Genomic DNA, 22491 nt, shown 5'->3' on the forward strand with positions numbered 1-22491 from the left:
AAATATATGGACGGAGACCAAATACATATTTTTTATTTTAAATCACAGTATCACAATAGAGATAATTGTATTTCAGTCCAGGGTACCAAATTCATAAGTACAGGATGGGAGAAATGTAGCTTACAATGGCACCAGTTTTAAAAAAGTTTTAACTGCCCAGTGTCAATCACAGCATAATAGGATTGCCCCCAAACTAACCTAGAGTTAGGCCTGTTATTAAAAGCATTGTATCCAAAACAAGGGTATGCGGAACCTTGTTGTACTTTGCTATGATTCAGCCACGTCTGCAGCTAAGGTACATGTACCACACTTTAAGAATGACCTTGATAAACTGGAATTTGTACATAAGAAGGACCTGGATTGTGAGGGGACTCAAAACTGCACTGTGTGAGAAAAGATTAACTCAAGGGGGATTAACTAGAACTATAAACACGAGAGGGCTGATTTTTGGTTCAAAAAAAAATTTTTTTTTTAATCCTAATTATAGTTGTTCAAGCACTTATGAGTTCTTTTCTGAGGTAGTGTTTTTTTTCCCCTGGAGGTCAGTGCTGTGGGGATATCGGGGATATAAACCTGTGTTTAGACTCATTGCTATCATGGAAAGAAGAAATCGCTTACACATTGTAGTGTTTTTTTTCCCCTGGAGATCAGTGCTGCGGGGATATCGGGGATGTGGTAGGGATTTCTATATCAGACAGAAATTGGGGCAGGCTGACTTCTTAGGTCCCTTGAAATCCTTAAATTCATTGACACACTTTAATGATGACATAATAATATATAATGGCATACAAATAAAAATACAAGAACATTTTTTGCTGTTGATAGTTTTAAGAGCTATTCTGGAATAATACATAGTGTCTGAATTTTGAACATATGGTAGTAGTTATTTATGAGACTGGATGTAATTTGAGTGAAAGTTGCAATCTGCCACAAAATATATCATTAAATATGGTGAAAATTTTAAGAATTTTTAAGATTTGAGTTGCATCAAATTAATTAAAGGTTTTTATTTTCAAACAGTCCAAGATTGATCAAGACAAGTCTTTTATACTTGAGGAACACATGGACAAAATAAACAGGTACTTAAAGAGAGGTGTCAATTATATCTGTTCCTTTGGAAAGACTATATTAAATTGAATTTACTACTGACGCTGTAATTGTGCTGTGTTTGAGAATGCACCAAATTCTGAGATCAGATAATGCAGTGTTTTTTTTAGTTACCTTTGAAAGTAGCTTCCTGCCCACTCCTTCAGGGGGAAATAAACTCATTAAATTTAAGTAATCTATCATGCTGATTCATTTTAGTGCAAAACATTTCTTTAATGGGGAAGAGAGTGTAGAAAATAACAATTGAACTAACTTATCTTTTATCATTGTAAAGTCATCTTCTCTGAAGGTCTTATCAAGCTGATCAGCAAAAGGTTTTGTGCAATGATTTGAGAGACTGACAGACTGACTTAAACACAAGAGGAGAAAAACTGTTGGAAAATAAGGCAACTATCATTACGTTTTAGAAGCATCAGTTTTTGACAGTTAAGACATCATTTACTTATGTATGATAGATGCAAGAAAGCAGAAGAGAAAATGTAGGCTTTATTTCCCATTAGTGAAGGTAGACTGCAAACACCCAGAGAAACAATGTTCTATTTCATCATCCTGTAATATAGGTTGGAAATGTTTTCATTCTTGAAATAGGGTTTAGGGGAAGGCTGTGTTTAGACTCATTGCTATCATGGAAAGAAGAAATCACTTACACATTGTTGAAATCTTATGTTTCCCTTTCTTTCATAGTTGGTTCTCAGCCAATACTGTGGAACAGATTATTGAAAATTTACAGCAAGATGGTTCATCTTTTGCCCTAGAGCAGTTGAAGGTAATGTATAGATTGTTTCCGCCATGAGAGTGGTGAATTCTTGTGATAGGGAAGCCTCTGAGGGGTGTCAGAGCTCCGTGATGGTGACATAGCCCACTGCACAGTTTTTTTTCTGAACTCAGTTGAGCTCCAGAAAGTAGTTCCACAAAACCTTTACCTAAACCCAAATGCCTTGTCTACCTGCTGGATATTGATAACAAAGCTAAGCTGTTTTTAGGTCTTTTTGACTATGACAGAGAAGGACTTCATAAGCATGCTTCATCTCCAGTAGTCCTCCTTGTCTTGAGGGAGAAATGTTCAGGGGTGTTTTTATTAGAAGGGTTGGATCAATGGCGAACAGTCACCTTATAATATATTGCAGTTGTGACATTAGTCTGTAAGTTCTATTTAATGTGCAACACATCAGTATATGGTCTTTTTAGCAGTAGGTTTAATAAGAAAGTGATCCTTCCTAAACTAACAAGAGGCTCCATCTACAGCCATAGCCAAGTCCTAAGCAGTGTTTCTCAGTGTTAGGTACACTTTGATCTTTCTTCAACATGACTCAACTGGTAACAGCGGAAGAAAAGCTGTTTTTGTGTAAATGAGTGCATATTGGATACTGACATTCATGGAACTATCATGTGACTGTGAAACTTGGGGTACTTTAGACTTCTAGACAAAGGAAAGAAAATGTATGTTTCCTTTTACTAGAAAGAAAAGGTGGTTTCTCTTTATCTGGTAGTATTTTTCAATTTACAGGTATAGTTATAGCACTTCAGTTGTCAGGTAACTTACTGACAAAAAATTTAAATTAAATCTTACCTGTGAAGATGGAAACATTTCCTCATTCTTAAGGGAATATTAATTTGTCTCTTAGGATCTTATTTAGTATTGGAATTCTATTAACTTTCAAGGATAGGCATAAATTAGAGTAAGTAGACCAGCCATATATTTCCCTAACTCACAAAAGTAATGTTACTGTTAACAGCTTTCAGTAATGTTTGCATAAATGTAGATAACCATTTTATATTTCAAGGATTCTGACTTGAAAGTTGGTTCTCTTGTTTTCAGAGCAATATAGAAACCAGCATTCCTGTTTGTGTTTTTGTTTGTTTTTTCAGCAATAGGGTTAAGTATGCACTTAGCAATTTCATTTGAAAATAGTCATGCAGTACAGTACCTCATAGGCTATATATTGAATACTATAAAAGCAGTACAGATAAGCAACTAACCATATTATTTTAAAACCACTGGCCTACCCCAAAACTGAGGGATAGGACTCAGATGGTCTTCCAGTTTTCCTCCCATTTCTCTGGCGATATGTTTATTCTGCATTCAGAAGAGGGTACTTGGCAAGCCACCCATCACAGCTAGGATCAGCATAAGCACCCTCACTGGAAGGACCGATTTTCATTTTTATTCAGTTGACCTGCTCTGTTGAATGAATGTGGCTCCACAGTATTAGTATCTGCTGGGAGTAACATGATGTGGGGATCAGAAATTCCCACTGAGGCTTCCCTGACAGAGACTTAGAAATAGGGCTTCTTTTAATTATGTCAGCCAGAAACACACACCAAGAAACAACCCTGAAGGAGAAGACAGTTGTTAGTGCTTCAGTGACAGGTTTGCAGATCACATGTTTGAACAACTTTTAAAGAAGATTCTAACACTTGTGTCAGGAAACCTCAAGGATTGCTCCTGACCCTGTGGACTCTTCAGGGATTCTTGTCTTCCTTCTGCAGGTCCCAATGATCTAGTCTGTATTGATGTTTGAAGTTGCAACCATCTACTCCATGTCTTAGGGGTTCCTTTCTCTCTAGGATTGTCCATCGGGAAGGACCTAATCTTTTCAACATACTTGCTTATCATTAAATAAAAACATACAGTTTTTCTTTAATCCTTTCTTTAGATTTTTAACTGCCAGTCACTATAGGATAACATACGGGCTAAAAAAACTGACAAATATGGGGAAGTTGTAAAGAAGTTCCATCTTTACAACTGATGGAATTTTCGTAATACCTTATTTTATGGCTTCTAATGTCCTTTCTTAGATTTTCCTCCTAAGTTCCAATACACTTTTTTTTTCTTTTTTTAAATAATGCTGTGGGTCGGAATTCATCAAATCTCCTTTTAATCACTCTTTTGGTGTAGGTTGTTCATGGTGCCAAGCAATCCATGTAAACTAATGGGCTATTTAAATGCCCTGATGGGTAGCCTGTATTAGAGAAACCTTAACCAAAGACTCCCATTGCGGTGTTCTCGTGTGTGTGTGTGTGTGTGTGTGTGTGTGTGTGTGTGTGTTTGTTGTGGACAAATACATGTAACGTAAAACTTAACATCCGAACCATTTTAAAGTGTATATTTCAGTATTGTTAAGTATATTCACGTTGTTGTGCAATCAATCTCCAGAATATTTTCAACTTGCGTAACTGAAACTTTATACCCATTAAACAGTAACTCCCTATTTCCTTCTCCTCCCAGTCTCTGGCAACCACCATTCTGCTTTCCTTTTCTGTAGATTTGACTACAATGGACAGCTTGCATAGGTGGAATCATACAGCATTTTTCCTATTGTGACTAGCTTATTTCACTTAACCATGATGTTTCAGGTTTCACCCATGTTGTAGCAGGTACCAGAATTTCATTTTTTTTTAAGGCTCAATAATATTCCATTGTATGTTTATGCCACATTTTATTTATCCATCCATCTGTTGATGGGCATTTGGGTTGCTTCTACCTTTTGGGTCTTGTTAATATCACTGCTATGAACATGGGTTTACAAATATCTGCTTTTAATTCTTTGAATACATACTCAGAAGTGGAATTGCTGCATCACATGGTAATTCTATTTTTAATGTGTTGAGGACTTCCACACTCTTTTCCATAGCAGATGCACCATTTTATGTTCCCACTGACAGCAGTGCACAGAGGTTCCAGTTTTTCTGCATCCTTGCCAACACTTGTTATTTTCTGTCTTTAAAAGAAAAAAAAAAAGCCATCCTAATGGCTGGGGGGTGATAGCTCATTGTGGGTTTTTTTTGTTTTTGTTTTTTGGCCACGCCACGCGGCTTGCAGGATCTTAGTTCCCTTACCAGAGATTGAACCCGTGCCCTTGGCAGTGAAAGCGTGGAGTCCTAACCACTGGACCACCAGGGAATTCCCTCATTGTGGTTTTAATTTTCATTTCCCTAATGGTTGGTGATATTAAACATCTTTGCATATGCTGATTGGCCATTTATATTTTCTTTGGAGATATGTTTAAGTTCTTTGCTCATTTTTTAATTGAGTTTTTTGTTGTTGTTGTTGACTTGTAGGAAGTGCTCTCCTGTTTCAATCTCCCTTTTCTGGTAATGAGACTAGCAAGCTTGCCAAAGTACAGAAGGTTCTTCAGGGCCAATGAGAGAAGTATTTCTTTTCCAGAATTACAAGTGATGTCAGTAATCAAAGGAATCATGGTTAGAAGCGGTTGAGACGACCTCCCTTGCCTCAACTCTCAGCAAGGATACTAATCCAAGGAAGGAATTTAAATGGGTCACCAGTCCTTAGGAGGTCTGGGGAATGAAGTCCACGGCCCAGAGAGGCAGAGAAACAAGAGCAGAGAGCAGTGAGTCAAATTAGTGTCCAGGGAGGTGGTCCTGAGCAAATGGCCAGGGAAACCAGTGCTGCTTTTGACTTGTCTTTTAGGTGTTTTCTTGTTATTGATGTAGGATATCCTGCTGTGTTAAAGGCTTAGAGAGAGGGTGTATACTTTGCTTTTCCAGCACTAGAAAACTCCTATTAGATTTTTTGGGATTTCTTCTTTCTAATCACTAATGTGAGATTTATGTATTTTTTTATTTTAAAATGCTCGTTTCATGAAGAGTAAATGAAACTCAGTTTTTACTTGAGGAAGTTAACATACAAGACTATGACAGGCCTCTATAAAGAATTCATGCACTGAAAAATTGGAGGAAAAATAGGAAAACTAAGAAAGATAACCAGGGCATAGATTTTAAGAAAGAGGAGCAGCAAAGTATTAAAACGAGAAATTAAACTTAAAAGATTACTAATCTTTCTGTAAGCTTTGAGAATTACCTGTATACTGTACTATTTAAAAATAAAGTGACCGATATTCAAGAAAATTGCTACAGGAATTGTTCTGCTGTAAACAACTAGAAAACTGGACAAAACGTATGAAACAAGTATTTGTAGACATTGGACAATGCAGGCAGCACATGTGATTCCTGAGAGAAGGGAAACAAACAAGAGAGGCCTAAGATTGACTCAGCTTTCTTCCTGCAGGAGTTTCCAGAATATTGATCTGTACGTGTTATGGGTAAAACTCCACAAGAGCAGGGGAAGAGTCACAGGAAAGCAATAGTCTGAACAGTTAGCAAGTCTCACACAGGTCTGGGAAGTGTTCATATTCCCATCAGCCAGAAGATTTACATTTTAGTAGTGGGCGTAAATTAATACTAGAGTAATACTTGCTCTGAACTCCCAAGGTAATTCAGTGGGGAAAAGATAGTCTTTTCAACAAATGGTTCTGGAACAATTGGATATCCATATGCAAGGAAAAAAAAAGTTATTGACTCTTACCTTGCCCTTGTAGGAGAGAAAAAAATTCTCTATCCTCTTAGGTTCTCTGGCTGGGCCTAAGAATCAAACTGACATAGATTAACAGGAGAAGAGTATACAAATTTTATTAAATTTTTACATGTACATGGCTGTCTGTGCAAGAGAATGAAAACCTGAAGAATGACCAGAGCAGGAAGCTTGTATACCTTTTAGACAAAGAAACAATAAATTTGTTAAGAATTGACAAGGCAAATAACTTTTGGCTAGGAGTAGTAAATGGTGAAGAAGTAACTAGGAAGATAAGGGTTAATTTAAGAAGGTTAGTTTGTACAGAGTTCTTGGCCCCAAATTCCCTATCTCTGGTGATCAGAATGGCTTCCTTCCTCCTGGCACAGGGAGGGTACCTTTCACATGGGGGTTGTATCTCCTGCTTTCAGGAAGAAAAGGAGGGTCAGAGTGCCCTTCTTACACCTATTGTTTCCCAGGTGCCTTTAACTCAAAATAATCAATATGACAACATGGCGTTATCTTGGGGTGACATGCTTTGAGCTCCTTCACACTATATGCAATTCAAAATGTATTATGAACTTAAATGTAAGCACTAAAACTATACCACTCTAAAGGAAAACATAGGAGAAAATCTTGGTGACCTTGGGCTAGCTAAGATTTTCTTTTTAATGCAAAAAGCTGGAACTGCAGAAGAAAAAATTGATAAATCTTTATTATAATTAAACACTTTTCCTCTTTGAAAGACACTATCAGAAAAATGAGGAAGAAACAGATTGAGAGGAAGTATTTGTAAAACATGTATCTGATAACAGGACTTTAATCCACCACATATACAATATAAGAATGTAAACAGCACAACTAAAAATGGGAAATCTAGACATGTCACCGAAGAAGATACATGAATGGCCAGGAAGCACATGAAAAAATGCTCAAGATCTTTAATCTTTAGGAAAAGGCAAATTAAAACCACAGTGAGATATTGCTTTGCATCCATTAGAGTGGCTGAGATTTAAAAGGTTGACAGTACCAACACCAAATGTTGGTAAAGATGTGTAGCACTTACAACTCGCATATTGCTGGCAGGAACGCAGTTTGGCAGTTTCTTATAAAGTTAAATGTACACTTACTGTAAGATCCAACAATCCCACTTCTAGGGATTTACCCAAGAAAAATGTAAACTTTTGTCCACACAGGTGCTTTACTCACATGTCCATAGTAACTTTATAATAGCCCCAAACTGGAAACAATCCGATCCCTAATTGAATGAGTAAACAGATTGTGGTATATTCATACAGTAGAATATTATACTCAGCTATAAGAAGGGATGAGCTGATACATTAAACAGCTTGGATGAATCTCAGAAGCATTATGCCAAGTGAAAGAAGGCAGACACAAGGACTACCTACTGTGTGATTTTATTTTTATGAAATTCTGGAAAAGGCAAAACTGTAGGCCCAGAAAACAAATCAGCTGCCCAGGGATAGAACTGAGGGAAGTAGAACTCTTTGGGGTGATGGAAATGTTCTAGATCTTGATTGTGGGGTAGTTGTACAACTGTATACATCTATCAAAATTTATGGACCTATGCACTTAAAATGAGTGAATTTTATCATATGTAAATTACATCTCAGTAAAACTAATTATTTAAAAAATAAAATGATATGCCAAATTATGTTTAAAAAACAGTTTGACCTGTAGAAGTGGGCATTATATTTGCTGAAGGTACCTATTACACTGTGCAGTTAATTGCTATTAATAAGAGTAACTGAATGGCAGTGTTGATGGATGCATTGTTCCTTTGGGAAAGAGTACAATAAACCTTAAGGGGAAAATACATCCATCTATGTAGACAGGAAGAGAAAACAGTTTCCAGTCCACTGATGGAGCTTAGTGACCCTTAAGTGCTATCATGAACATTTAGGATATCATCAAACAGGAGTACCTGCATCTTTAGATACTGTCTTTACATTTTTTTTTAATTGTTAATGCTTTTAAGAAATTACCGGAAAAATCTTAAGGTTGCAAAAAGCACTCTTCTTGGACTGGTTCTAAGCCTTTTATAAGAGGAAAGAAATATTAGTGCCCATTTCTTTAAAACAATATGACCCTCCAGAATGGTGAAAAAATATTTAAAAACAAAAATATGTCTGTGAAGCTGCAGTATTCGGTGAAGTAGACCAACTCGTTTAGGTATTTTGTGTTTCTATTGTATTTTTGGTCAATCTGAACATTTCTGGAAAAGATTTATAGATATAAGTGCATAATGTATAAGATGATTATTTAGAAAAATATTCACAATTCATAGCAAAACATAACTCTTAACTACAGTTGATATAAACTAGTTAAAAAAATCAAAGACCTGTTTAACAGACAGGATATAACAGGGGCTTATGCCGCTTGGTTTTAAAATAACAGATGATGTGATTTACTGTGGCTTAAATTCTACCTTCTACTTAATTTCATTCAATCCCAAGGACAAATGCTAAGAAATAGTTCCCTTTTAAGCCTTAAAACAGCACAACAAAGCTTCGGGTATTTAGTGGCAGTGTTGAACACCATAGAAATGACAGTGTTATTCCATAAAGACCTCTACCTGCTTGTCCCTGTCCCCATTATGTGTCCTTTTCTCTCTACTGCTCCTGTCTTTTTGCTCTATTGAGTGCCATCTACAGCAGACTATAAGCTGCTGAGAAGCTTGCTTACTCCTGTATTTCCAGACACCTGTCACAGAGCATTTCACATGGTAGGTATGATGAATGAGTGGGTAAGGTGCTGTGCTGCCACTGAGTTTCAAAAGTGAAAATTCAGTACCTGTTCTCAGAGGGAGTTCACAATCCAGTGGAATAGACACATAAACAAAATACGGTAAGTGCTACTAAGCTAGAGGCTTGCACAAATTATTGTGGGTGTCCAGAAAATGGGGAAGGAGTCTTAAAGGCTTCACAGAGGAGACCTCTGAGCAGAGGATTAAAGATGGGAATGAGTTGTCAAGTGGCAAAGGCTATATCAGACAGAACAAAGCACATACTCAAAGGACAAATGTTAGGAGAATGCAGAGCTGGGAACAAGGAGTAAAGTGTCAGAAAATACGGCCAAAAAGATGATTGGAACCAGACTGTGAGGAGCCTTATTATGTTAAACTAAAGAGCTTGAATTCAGTGAATTTTTTCTGAGTGTGTATGTATTTTAAGAATTCATTTTTTTTGAAGTACAAGAAAGTTATAATGTATAGCTGAAAAATTTTTACAACATAAACATAACGAACACCCAGAATAAATTAGGCACTCGATATGTCTTATTGAGTCCCATCCCAGTCATTACCTCTCCCTCGGCTAACCATATACTGATTTTTAACACCATAGATTTTGTTTTTGAGTTATATATAAAATCATAGTTATCTGTCTGTCTTTTGCTCAGCATTGTATTTGTGAGGTTCACCAGTGTTGTATGTAGCAGTGGTTTGTTTTCATTGCTTTAAGTTATTCCATTGTGTGATATATCACATTTTATTTATTTATTTCTACTGTTCGTGGACATTTGGGGTTGTTTGTAGGTTTTTACTGTTAGAAATAATGCTGCTATGAACAATTTTGTCTGTGTCTTTTGTTAACAAAGATATGGATTTCTGTATATACCCAGGAGTAGTACTGAAAAGTCATCACATGTTGTTAAAAGATACACTAAAGCATATTAAGAATTTTGATAGGGCTTCCTTGGTGGCACAGTGGTTGAGAGTCCGCCTGCCGATGCAGGGGACACGGGTTCGTGCCCCGGTCCGGGAAGATCCCGCATGACACGGAGCGGCTGGGCCCGTGAGCCATGGCCGCCGAGCCTGCGCTTCCGGAGGCTGTGCTCCGCAACGGGAGAGGCCACAACAGTGAGAGGCCCGCAAAAGAAAAAAAAAAATTTTGATAGTTTTTTTGAGCAAAACTTGATCTAAATCAGGCAGCAGCAAAGCAGAAGTGGTAAGAAAAGCTCTACTGATACGAGCTTAGGGGAAGCCTTTTATGCAGAGGAGGTGGAAGCAAAGCAAGGAAATGTTGATTGGCTGTAGCTTAAGCAGTTGCTTTAGTTGGGAAAGGCTAATTGGCTATTTATGATTGGCTGTCCTTAGGTTTCGATTTTTAACCTTGAGGCATTACAGGCTTAGATTTTGGTTTGCTTACAGTCTACTAAAGCATTAAGGGCACCTCAGTTAGATGGCCTCTGTTTAATTTAAAGCATGTACATTGATCTTAGTAGTTACTGTCAAAAAGTTTTCCAATATGGTTGTACAAATTTACATTGGATACTAAGTTGCTCTACATTCTCACCAACACTTGATATTATCTGTCTTTTTCATATTCGTCATTCTGGTGTATGTAAAATAGCATTGCATAGTGGTTTTAATTTGCATCCATGATGACTAATGGGGTTGAGCATCAATTCATACCTTTATTGGCTGTGGTATCCTTCCTTGCGAAGTGCCTATTAAATCTTTTTTATTATTACTGTTAGTTTGTAGGAATTATTTCTATCTTCTGCTAATTAAGTCCTTTATCCAGTACATGTACTACATATATCTTCCTCCTATCTGTTACTTGCCTTTTTTCTATCTTAATGGTGGCATTTATTGAACAGAAATTTTCTGTTCAAAATGTGGAGAAGATGTCCTGAAGATCTGGGGCAGATCCATAACAGTCCATAAATGAGAGATTTCATTACAAACTCTTTACATTAACCAACTATAATGTAGAACAGGAGTTTGTTATTTTGGGATTTTGAGATCTGTTGTTTTAACTATGTTTATGTTCTTAACGGCCTTTTTAAAAAGTGATTGGATATACTATTTTAGATTTTTCTTAAGTTAAAAATCCAACTGTATAAAGTGTTTCTAATTATAGTATTCCTTAGTTTTTTATTTTCTAAGTGTCATTTGCCCTCGTAGAAAACATTGTTTCTACTCAAAATTGTTTTCTATATGCTTTCAAATAATTTGTTTTGACCTGTTTTGCACTGATTTATTTCTCTTGTGCCTTGCAAGTATTTTAAAGTATCAGCTATTCAAATTAAATAATTTTCTATAGTATAATATGAGCAAATGATTTATCCTTCTCCTCTGACCTCTATAATGTACATTGAACACTTCTTAAGTGGTTACTGTCTGTGGCTTACTTAAACTTTTATCTTGACAGCATTTTTAACGGTTCAACGAAGTTTTTACACTTAGTGAATTTGGTTTTTTAATGGAATGATTAGAAAGTTCATCTCATAATATGTTAATAGATTGGAAATATGCTGTAGCCATTTTTCAGAGGAGAGTAAAATTACACCCATTTGTATTTTTCCTATACCTTTATGTATTCTTTTGAGTTAGATGAAGAATAAGCTAATTTGTTGCCTTTAATTAGCTTCTTAAGCTCTCATTTCCTGTTCATTGTCTTTACCCTGTATGTAATGTAAGTCAGTATCAGCTCTATTTTTTATTGCATTTTTAAAAAGTAAAATGATCTAAATTTACTTGAATTCCTGTTAGTGTTCCTTCTTCTGAGATTAAAACTGGCAGGGCCTAGACTTTTAAAGAATGTTATACATGATATCCTTTTTTATAAAGGAAAGAACTCAAGAGATCATTTTCTAAGATCACTTAGTGAATCAGAGAAATAGTTGTTATAGCCCTTGAGTCAACTCTGAGTCCTACTTGGTAGAAGTTTTCTAATTGTAATCAGTAGGCTTGTTGAATACTGTTTTTCTCTTGATAATTCATGTCAGACTATATATTACTGAGTGTTCTGGCACTCCTGAGGAGAGGGTGAGCGGCATTATCCTGAGTTTTCCTTTTGTGGCAGATTTCCTAGGACTTAATAAATAAAACTTAACCAAAAGAAGGGTTCCTAGGATTCTTACCCAAAAGGCAGTGATTATAGTGCTCATAATGCTTTGAGTGCAAGGACCGTGTGCTGTTGATTATTGTCTCCCCTGAAGTGTCTAATGCATAATAAATGCTCAGTAATATTGTTGAATTGAGATGAGAATATGAATCATTTGATAAAAATAAAGGAAAAAAGAAGTTGGCTATTTGATATACAGGAGACAACTAATCTTTAAAGGGTCAGATAAATTGGTTAGAACACTGACCAGTGTTCCTCTAATACGCAGAAATGTGTCCATTCAGTTAGTTGTATGGGTGGGTGCAGGGCTGTATCCATACACATTTCTGGCTTAGCTAAAGATCCAAGTCCTAATCGTTATCAAAATTTCCAAAACAGTCTGTGTTCCCTTTATCATAAATGAAGCTATGTTAGCTCCTTTAATGCTCTTCCATCATCCCTTCTTTGATTCCTCTAACACGGGGGTCCCAAAGCCCTGGGCCGCTGACTGGTACCAGTCCTCGGCCTGTTAGAAACCGGGCCGCACAGCAGGAGGTGAGCGGCGGGCGAGCCAGCGAAGCTTCAACTGCTGCCTTCCATCATCCCCCATCCTTGGTGTTACTGCCTGAACATCCCCCCCACCCCGTCGTGGAAAAATTGTCTTCCACGAAACCAGTCCCTGGTGCCAAAAGGGTTGGGGACCACCACTGCTCTAATATGTCCCACTTCCTTGTCAAGGGAAACATCCCCATCTGTGGTCTTATTTCATCCTTTTCTGCCTACTCTAGGAACTAATTGCATCAGCCATCTCCCTCTTTCAGTGTCTTCAATTTTACCTTCTTGAGTTAGTGGCATATTTTCTTCTATCATTTTCAAAGCTTTCCTAGCCTTACAAAAAAGCCTTGCCTTGACTCTGTTTTTCCTCAAGCTACTCTCCTGACTTTGTCTTCCTCTTTGCCATTGAAATTACACAAACAAGGTTTTTTTTAATAAATTTATTTATTTTTGGCTTCATTGGGTCTTCGTTGCCACGTGGGCTTTCTCTAGTTGTTGAGAGCGGGGGCTCCTCTTTGTTGCAGTGGCTTCTCTTGTTGTGGAGCATGGGCTCTAGGCGCGTGGGCTTCAGTAGTGTGGCTCGTGGGCTTCAGTAGTTGTGGCTCGCGTGCTCTAGAGTGCCGGCTCAGCAGTTGTGGCACACGGGCTTAGTTGCTTCACAGCATGTGGGATCTTCCCGGACCAGGGCTCGAACCCATGTCCCCTGCATTGGCAGGAAGATTCTTAACCACTGTGCCACCAGGGAAGTCCCCACAAAAAAGTTTTTATTCACTTCTTCACCTGACACAATGTCCTCTCCTCCATCTTTGTTCTTTTTGACGTTTCTTCAGCCTTTGACCTTCTTGACTACTTCTATAGCCTCATATAGTATGAGGAGGTAGGCTTTGGAGCTGGCTGGCTTAGGTTTGGATTCCTGCTCTGTGTGACCTTGGACAAATTCATGAGTGTGGTTTCCTCATTTGTAAAATGTGCATATGTGTGAACATACTTGCCTGAGAGCTAAGGAAAATGTGCTCAATTCCTTCCCTTCCTTGATTTGCTTGCTTTCTGACACGTTGCACTATCCTGTATTGCCATGCCATTTATGAGGTGGGTAATATTTATCATCTTCATTTCACAAATGAGGAAACTAAGGTCAATCATGTAGGAGGCAGCAGAGCTGAGATTCCACCTCAGAGCTGTCTCACTCTGGGGTCCAAAACCTTAGCCTCTGTGCTGAAGTGCCAGCATATTGAGTGGTTGGAGACTACAGTTTCTTCTTCTATTATCTGTCTTATGAAAACATCTTTTAATATTTCATGAAATGTCTGAACCAACGGAGCCTTTGTAATGAAATTTTCTTCCCATTTTTTTTTCTAGTTTGTGTATATGGCACAAGCACAGACAACTGGGGACCTTAAGTGGCCTTTCTTATGAAATTAGTTGGTAGCCAGGTGAGGAAGTATGGCGAGAGACAGAGTTTTGTGTCTAGATGGCACATAAAGTACCAAACTAAGAATTGAGGACACAGGCAGTTAATCATAACAGTAGTACTGAGTGAGGTGCGTAATTGTGAGCTTGCACACCGCAGCCCTGTTGGAAAGGGAATTGTAGCTTCATTGTTTTTGCAGACCAGAAAAGATAGAAGGTGGCTGTGTCCCTCCCTGAAGTACACCTTTTAGCATTGTGAATGAAGTTCTTCTAGATCTTCATTGTGATAACATGAGCATTGCTCTGACCAGAGAAAACTACTGGGTTTGGAAATGAAATGGACGCATTACCTACTTGGCTATGGAAAGGATGGGCCCCCAGCACAGTATGTGGACTGCTGCAGGGTGCCATCATCCTCGTGGCCTGCACCCAGAAAGGTGAGAACATGGAGTAGGAGCTCTGTCAGGGCATTGAGTGGGATCGTGTCCATACAGCACTGAGCGCAGAAGCATGAGTTCCTGCGAATATGAACTAGATTCATAAAAGACTTAACTGTTTCTCTCTCCTTCTCATCTTCTCTTCAGCATTGTGGCTGTAGGTAGGGTACTGATCTTCCCTCAACTTTTCCTGTACAGTAGTCATCTATTTAAGCTCTGGCAACTGCTTGGTAAGATACTGCCCTACCCTCTCAGTCTGTTCTCTGAATCTGTTGCCAGACTTGAGGATGATACAGAGAACCTGGAATCTTGATGTGGGGAGAGTTCTTTGAACTCAAAAGTGAAATTCATACCTTTGAGACAGTCGCTCAACAACATGCCTGCAAACTATATATTGCAATTACAAAGGAAAGGGCAGGCCTCAGATTTATACGCATGTAATGGGACCTCCTGCAGCAGCTGTTGCATTCACAGCCATACACATGTATTGGAACATCAGTAATAACATCTTTAAATTCAGAAGGAGGTGGCATAGCACTGTAGCCAAGGAGTCAGGCCTATATTTCTTATTTTATCAAATATTTAAGTACTAGAGAAGACCACGTCACAATACCTTGAATTATTGTCTCTCTCTTTACTTCCAAGGTAAGTGGATTTATTTTTAGGTGAAGACTATAGTTAAGACACTTTTCTAGAGTCACAAAGTGGGAAGGAGGAGCTACTGTATTTCTACTCTTTCACTTTCTTTATATTAGAAAGTGAAATGTCTGTCCTCTGATACATTAGTGCTTTGTGAGATGTGTATTAGTTTTATTTAGGCCTAATCACTGCTTGCTTATTATGTAGTTGAGATGATAATTTATGTCAGGCAGGCTACAAAATGTCGATGTACTTTATTACTTCAGTTATGGATATAGGATTTCTTCCACTTGCAGAATGATCTGTTTTGTTGTACCGGATTAGAAAATTTTGTTCGGTGCTTTGGCAGGATTAGGCTAAGGCATAATCTTATTTTTATGAGACTTTGTTGTATGAAAGTATTGTTAAGGAGCAAATTTTAATATGATTTATATCAAAACTCAGCTAGTTTATCATAAGCAGGAAAGGAACTATTGGGCTAAAACTAGTAAATTTTTTCTCTAATAGGTAATTAATAAAATGTCTCCAACATCCCTAAAGATCACACTAAGGCAACTCATGGAGGGGTCTTCCAAGACCTTGCAGGAAGTATTAACTATGGAATATCGGCTGAGTCAAGCTTGTATGGTAAGAATTTTTCTTTGAAGTATTGTCATTTTCTAGTTATGAAAGTCATATATGTTCACTACTAAAGCATGTAAAATATAGAAAATTTATAAACAAGAAAATTGAAACTATCTATAAATCGACTCTATGAAAATACAACAGGCCAGTTAGCTTAAGGCACGTGGGAATATTGCTCACAGATTGTTAATAAGCCTTTATGAAACAGCAGTTACCTTTGCATGTAATTGTAAGAAGGACTCTAACCTCATGTGAAATTCAGAATAGAAATTTTAACCATTTTACAGGCATAGTCTCTGACCTTGGGCAAGAAGCATAAATTCTCTAAATCTAAATGCACAAAGAGAAGTTATTAGTCTTTTATATGTTTTAATTAATAGATTAGCATTGAAAATACCATTATAGATACACTTAAAATAGGCAATAATCACATAGAATATTATTGATTTCATGAAATATTTCAGAGTCATACTGATTTATTCTTACAGATGAAGTCTTTTTTTTAAGTTTTTTTTTTATTTTCTGTGGTACGTGGGCCTCTCACTGTTGCGGTCTCTCCCGTTGTGGAGCACAGGCTCCGGACACACAGGCCCAGCGGCCATGGCCCACGGGCCCAGCCACTCCGCGGCATGTGGGATCCTCCCGGACGGGGGCACGAACCCATGTCCCCTGCATCGGCAGGTGGACTGTCAACCACTGTGCCACCAGGGAAGCCCCCCAAGATAAACTCTAAAAAAAAAAAAAAAAAAAAATTATTTATTTATTTAGGCTGTGCCGGGTCTTTGTTGCGGCATGTGGGATCTTTCAGTTGCGGCATGCCGACTTATTAGTTGCAGCATGTGGACACTCAGTTGCGGCATGCAAACTCTTCAGTTGCAGCATGCACGTGGGATCTAGTACCCTCACCAGGGATCAAACACAGGCCCCCTGCATTGGGAGCACAGAGTCTTACCTGGTGGACCACCAGGGGAGTCCCCAGATAAACTCTTTTAAAGCAGAATTATCTCTTTTGTGTTATGTGTAGAGGACCCTTAGATTAATACGCTCATGGCCTAAAGGAAATATTATGTTTAATAACTAGAAAGCAGACATACCTAATGGTCTTCGATGTCCTGAAATAGTGAAGATATTCAAAATAGTTCATCCAACCATAAATTAAGCTCTATTAGTCATATATTGAGGTCACTCCATAGGATGTAAATGGCAGCTGAGGTCTTTTGTTTATTATGAGTAGGTACTACGCTAGGCACTTTACGTGCATTCTCTCAGTTAAATATTACACTGTCTGTAGAAGGCAGGTACTATTATTGTTTCCACTTTACAGATGAGGAAACAGTGGCATAGAAAAGTAAAGTAACCCGCCTAAGGTGGTGCATCTGTTAAGTGGCAGAGACATGGCGTGTGAAACCAGATGGTCACGCTCCTGACCCCTACCCAGTACACTTCACCCAGTCCCTGTTTTTCACTGTACATTTAGTGTACTGCCTGGATTGATTGAGTTCCTCCTTCCTTCATTCTCTCAGAAAATATGTTTCGCTATGTGCCAGGCACTGTGCTAAGTATTATGCTGTTGTATGTCCTTGTTCTCATGGGATTTATAGCCTCCTGAGGCTATAAAGAACAAGTAAACAAAATAAGTAAAATAATTACAAATTGTGGTAAGTGCTGTAGAGGAAACCTACACGGTTGGTGATAGAATGATGTGAGGACAAGAGGGAATGGGGGAAGCAAAGGGAAAGCTTTAAATAAGTAGGTCCAGGAAGACATCTTTGAGATGTCAGCTCATCGGTGACCTGAAGGGTGTGAAATGAGAATGTTGAAAAGCCTCGTGGGTTTCAGCAGGGGGTGATTTGGTTTTAGGAAGGTAATTATTGCTACTGAATGATGACGGAGTTGGGGAGAGGATTCAGAGTGGATGTAGAGATCAGATATGAGTTTACTGCAGTAATCCAGGTGCAGAATAGTAGTGGCTTAGACTAGAGTGGCAGTGGAGAGAAGTAAATGGATTTGAGACAAATGTAGGCGATAGAATTGATAGGCCTTGATGGATATGAAGGAAAGAACACATTTAGGAGTTGGAACTTAGAGGTGTGGGTTAGAGATTTAAGTCTGAGAGACATTAACGCCAATTAAAAAAAAGAACACTTTGGAGATTTATTTACTTAACAAATAAGAGTGCTTACCATGTGCTAGGCACTAATATATAGGTAAACAAAACAGAGACATCCCTGCCCTCCTGGAACTTACTTTATAGTGGGGGAGATAGACTATAAACAGATAAATTTGTAAAATATGTAGTATATTATTACAGGTGCTAAGGAGCACAAGTAAATCGGGAAGGAGGGTATGGAATACAGGGGGACAGGAGTTGAACTTGTAGATAGGAAGACCAGAGAAGACCTCACTGAGATGATGTTCTTTGAGTGAAAACCTGAAAGAAGTGTGGGAGTGAGCCATGCACTATCTGGAGGGCACCTGACGTACAGAGCTCTGAGGTGAGGGGTGGCCTTCCTGTTCTAGGAACTGCAGTGGGGCCTTGCTGATGGAGTGGGGCAGGGGTGGTCGGGGAGTGAGAAAGAAAGGAGGTCAGAGCGGACAGCATAGGGAAGGGCTGTGCAGAGCATACATGGCCATGGAGGTCTTTATAAGACTTTGGCTTTTGTTCTGAGTAAAATGGGAAGGCACTGGATGTTTTCTGAGCAGAGGAGGGACAGGATCTTATTTTTAACAGAATTGATCACTCAGGCACTGATGTGTTGAGTTTAGAGTGGATAAGATCATATAGAAGGAAAATGAGCAGTGGAAGAGAAAATGGACAGAGGTGGGAGAACCAGGAGAGCGTGGTGTCATGAAAGCAGGAGAGGAGTGTTTCAAGGAGGAGGGAACACTGCCAGAGCCTCTAGTAGACGAGGATAAAGGCATGCTTTGCGTTTGGCAATACTGAAGTTACAGATGATTTTGGCAAGCTATCTCAGGGGTGTGTGGAGGCAGAAGTTGCAGTGTGGTAAGCTGGAGGGGAAGTGAGTAAATGGGATGTGAAGAATTGAAGACTGTGTGCACAACCCTTTCTTCTTGAAACAGAAATAGGGTAGAAGCTGGGACTGTGGAATCAATTGAGATTTCCTTTGGAAGATACTAGAACATGTTTGTAAATGACTGGGAATGAGCCAATAGGGAAAAAGGATTATGTTGATGATACTAATAATAGTTAACATTTACTGAACACTTACTGTGTGTCAGATGCTGTGCTGGAATGTGGATTAAGATAATCTTAGGATGGATGTGTTGATATTACCATTTCATATAAGGAAACTGGGAGTTAGAGAAATTACTAGCCCAAGGTCACATAGTTACTGTGTAGTAGAGCCAGGAGGTGAACCCAGGACATTTGAACTGCATGCACTCAACCACTAAGTTATACTGCCTACATTGATGATGGCAGGAAAAGAGAGACAGGTGACCTTCTCAGGCTTAGTCCTTGAGAAGAGGGCATATGAATGGGAAGGCAGGGGAGGATTGGCCTTTGGCAGGGGTGGGTCCCTTCCTCCTTAGACGGGAAAGGGAAGGCATGTGCAGATGGCTGTAGTTGGGCTGCAGATGTTTTGGTGGGAAGAAGAGAATGTTCTGTCTTAGGGCGTCTTTTTTTCTTTTTTAAAAATAAAGTAGAAGGTTAACTCATTAGCTGGAGAATATAGTGTAAAGAGTAGAACTTGCTAGGGGAAGAGGTTGAGGGGACAGAAGACAGTTGAAGTCATTATCTTGCATTGGGGAAGAGAACATGGATTGTGAGGCAGTTTTCCATGCCTGTTTGAGATTGGTGATCATGAATTTTAAACGAAGCCAGTCACAGTTGTATGATTTTTCTGCAGTAAGATTTTAGCTGCTCGAACACAGGCAGAGGTAAATAGTAGGGTTCAGCTGGTGCTGAGATTTTGCCAAGATAGAATAAAGGGCGGGGGGAAAGGCTTGAGGGAGATAAGGGCGTTTTCAAGAAAAAAAAAATGACCGCATTAATGAACTGGGGAAACTGGGCTGGATGAAGAGCAGTGAAGCCAAAACAAATGGTGAGAAAGTCGCGTAGATCAGTGGAGCTCAGTTAAATCAGGGATTTGTAGCAGTGGAGATATTTGAGCAAATAAGAAAAGGAGGAGGTGATCAGAGTGGGTTCTCAGAGGTGGTCCAGTCTCTGAATGTCATGGCTCAGGGTGTGGCCACGGAGTGGGGGCTAAAGTGGCTGGAAGAGAGGAGATGATCAGGAATGAAGATGCCCAGAAATTCTGCATTTAATCTTGATTTTCTTTCAGAGAGGCCATGACTTTCATGAAGGTGTTAGGGCAGGTAAGTGACAGTTGTTTCCTTCCTGGCTATTATGGAAATAGGATTTTTGAGCAGATACTATTAAAGAAAAAAAAAAAGATGATGGTTGTTTGATTAGTGAAAAATCAAACTTTTATAAAAATTGCAAAGTGTTTTTTTTGAATATTACCAACTGGCATATGAGGGAAGACCAGTCTTTGAAACCAGTATTGTTTAAAAAATTCCAATAATGTGGCCACCGCTCCCTAATGTATATATAAGAGGTAATCATTCTCCTACAGTCACATGGACTCCCTCTGCTAAGTGCAGCATGAGTTTGTAAATTAATTCTGCTGCTGAAGCCTTTGCAAGGTACGTTTATTCTCCTGCAGAAAGGCCTGAAGTCCTCTCTAAAATTCCAGCTGTGTTGGACCCTACCATCCACCTCTTTGCCTGAACCTAGCAGTTAAACATTGACATTGAGAAAAAAACATGGCATAATTAGTAACATATGCTACTATTATTAATTTCTATTTTTGCTTATCATCTTCAAAGTAAGAATATTAAGAAAAAGCTAGTGAAGTAGTTGATTTTTTTTGTTCCTAGCAAATCTGCAACCATTTCTTTTTATGTATAAGTCCATATGCCTATAAATAGTAGCTGTCATTTATGTTGTATAAAATGAGTTCTTTCACTCTGCTTGTATTTTACATATCTAATTTTCTTATGTTTTTATTTATCACTTTAATATAGTACAGACTCTAGATATACTTTATCTGAATAAAAGGTTATGCTCTCTGAGCTGTAAGCTTCAATAAACACTGGTCACTGTGGTAGAATTCTCTTCATTTCTGGCATGATATAGTATAAGAAAGAAACAGATCCTTTCAGAGGACACGTGGAGTTGAGTCAGAGGAAATGGCTGTATGTTTTATAGAAAACATGCATTCATCCTACTAATTCCCTGCAAATTCTTGCTGCATGTGGATCAGAGCTTAGACCTCTGATTTTAGGAGGACCTGTGTGCTACTTGGATTATGTTGCTAAAGTATTCATTCATTATATGTTATAGCAGCCCTTCTTAAACTTAGAAAAGAAAGGTATTGTCTTTTAGATATCCTGTCAATTATTTTAAGGAAAAAGAGCTGAAACCAAGCAGCACCAAAGTTCTGATTCATAGCCCAGGTGCTTATCAAGCTACTTTTTAATGAAGAGAAAGTATGTACCCTCATCTTTCAGCATAACCTCTTTATTCAGAAAGCAGTATCTATTCTGGGTAAAACTGTTAACAGGTTCTTACATAACCAAATGTTTGCTACAATTTACTAATTATAAAGTATGTTACCGAATTAGATAAAATAAACTATCAAATTAGGGGAATGGCTGTAAAAACTTCTTACTTTTAACATCTAGAATAAACTTCTTCCTTTAGAAGAATTTACAGGAAAAAAATTTTTAAAGGATTATCTCAGAAGAGCTAGAGAGCTACCAACTGGAATTTGAGTGGGTGCCTCATGAAACCTGAAAAACCTGAGTTGTCTACACGGCAAGAACTTGTTTTATCTATGCTAGAATAAAAATTTTGTTAGTTTGAAATTAAATAACATGCAAATGTGATTAATATTCTCTTTCCATTTGACCTTCAGTGGACTGTCAAGGAGGTAGATAGCATTGACCCAGAGGGCTTTTAGGGAAGAGATTCTTGTAGAAAGAATGCTCCAGGATTGTTTTTATTTACTCTGTCCAGGGAATGTAAAACTTTCAAACTGGCAGGGATCATAACATCAGTGTTCAGTATCACCACTGATCTGACACTGGAATCCTATAGTTAGGCAGCCAAACCTTGAGAACCTCCAGTATCCACATTTAATTATGCATAAAGCCCCCTTCCCTCTACCTTCTGAGGCAGCCTACTGCCTTTGGTTCCCAGATTGCTTCTTTAACTATTTCGCCTTTTAGTGATTAACTCATTTTTTAAGGTTCACTGTAGGCTTTGTATGTTTAAATACTTTAATTCCCCACAAGAATTACGCACATTTTAAGCATGGCTGAAATTCCTTACCACAGCCAGACTAGGTACAGCCCTGTTCTTTCTTTTTTGTTTTTAATTTTTTGAGATAATTGTAGATTCAAATGCAGTGTAAAAAATAATATGGAGAGATCCTGCATACCCCTCACCCAGTTTCCCAAATGGTAACATTTGTATAACTGTAGTATACTATCACAACCAGGAAATTGACATTCTCCTCCCTTTTTAAAG

The 22491-nt window shown here is 38.3% G+C and overlaps 1 protein-coding gene across 5 annotated transcripts in view; it reads left to right on the top strand.

The window, feature by feature from the left end:
* HIBCH (3-hydroxyisobutyryl-CoA hydrolase) overlaps positions 1–22491 on the top strand; it is an 87669-nt gene that overhangs the window by 64198 nt on the left and 980 nt on the right. For 4 of the 5 annotated variants that reach the window (XM_060016432.1, XM_060016428.1, XM_060016430.1 and 1 more), the window contains 4 exons: positions 1021–1079; positions 1792–1873; positions 15819–15938; positions 20240–20273. In XM_060016432.1, the coding sequence (XP_059872415.1) occupies positions 1021–1079; positions 1792–1873; positions 15819–15938; positions 20240–20273 (295 nt within the window). The remainder of the gene's footprint in view (positions 1–1020; positions 1080–1791; positions 1874–15818; positions 15939–20239; positions 20274–22491) is intronic. The other variant, XM_060016429.1, reaches the window with a different exon arrangement.

Source organism: Delphinus delphis, chromosome 7 (genome assembly GCF_949987515.2).
Source record: "Delphinus delphis chromosome 7, mDelDel1.2, whole genome shotgun sequence".
Classification (NCBI taxonomy): domain Eukaryota; kingdom Metazoa; phylum Chordata; class Mammalia; order Artiodactyla; family Delphinidae; genus Delphinus; species Delphinus delphis.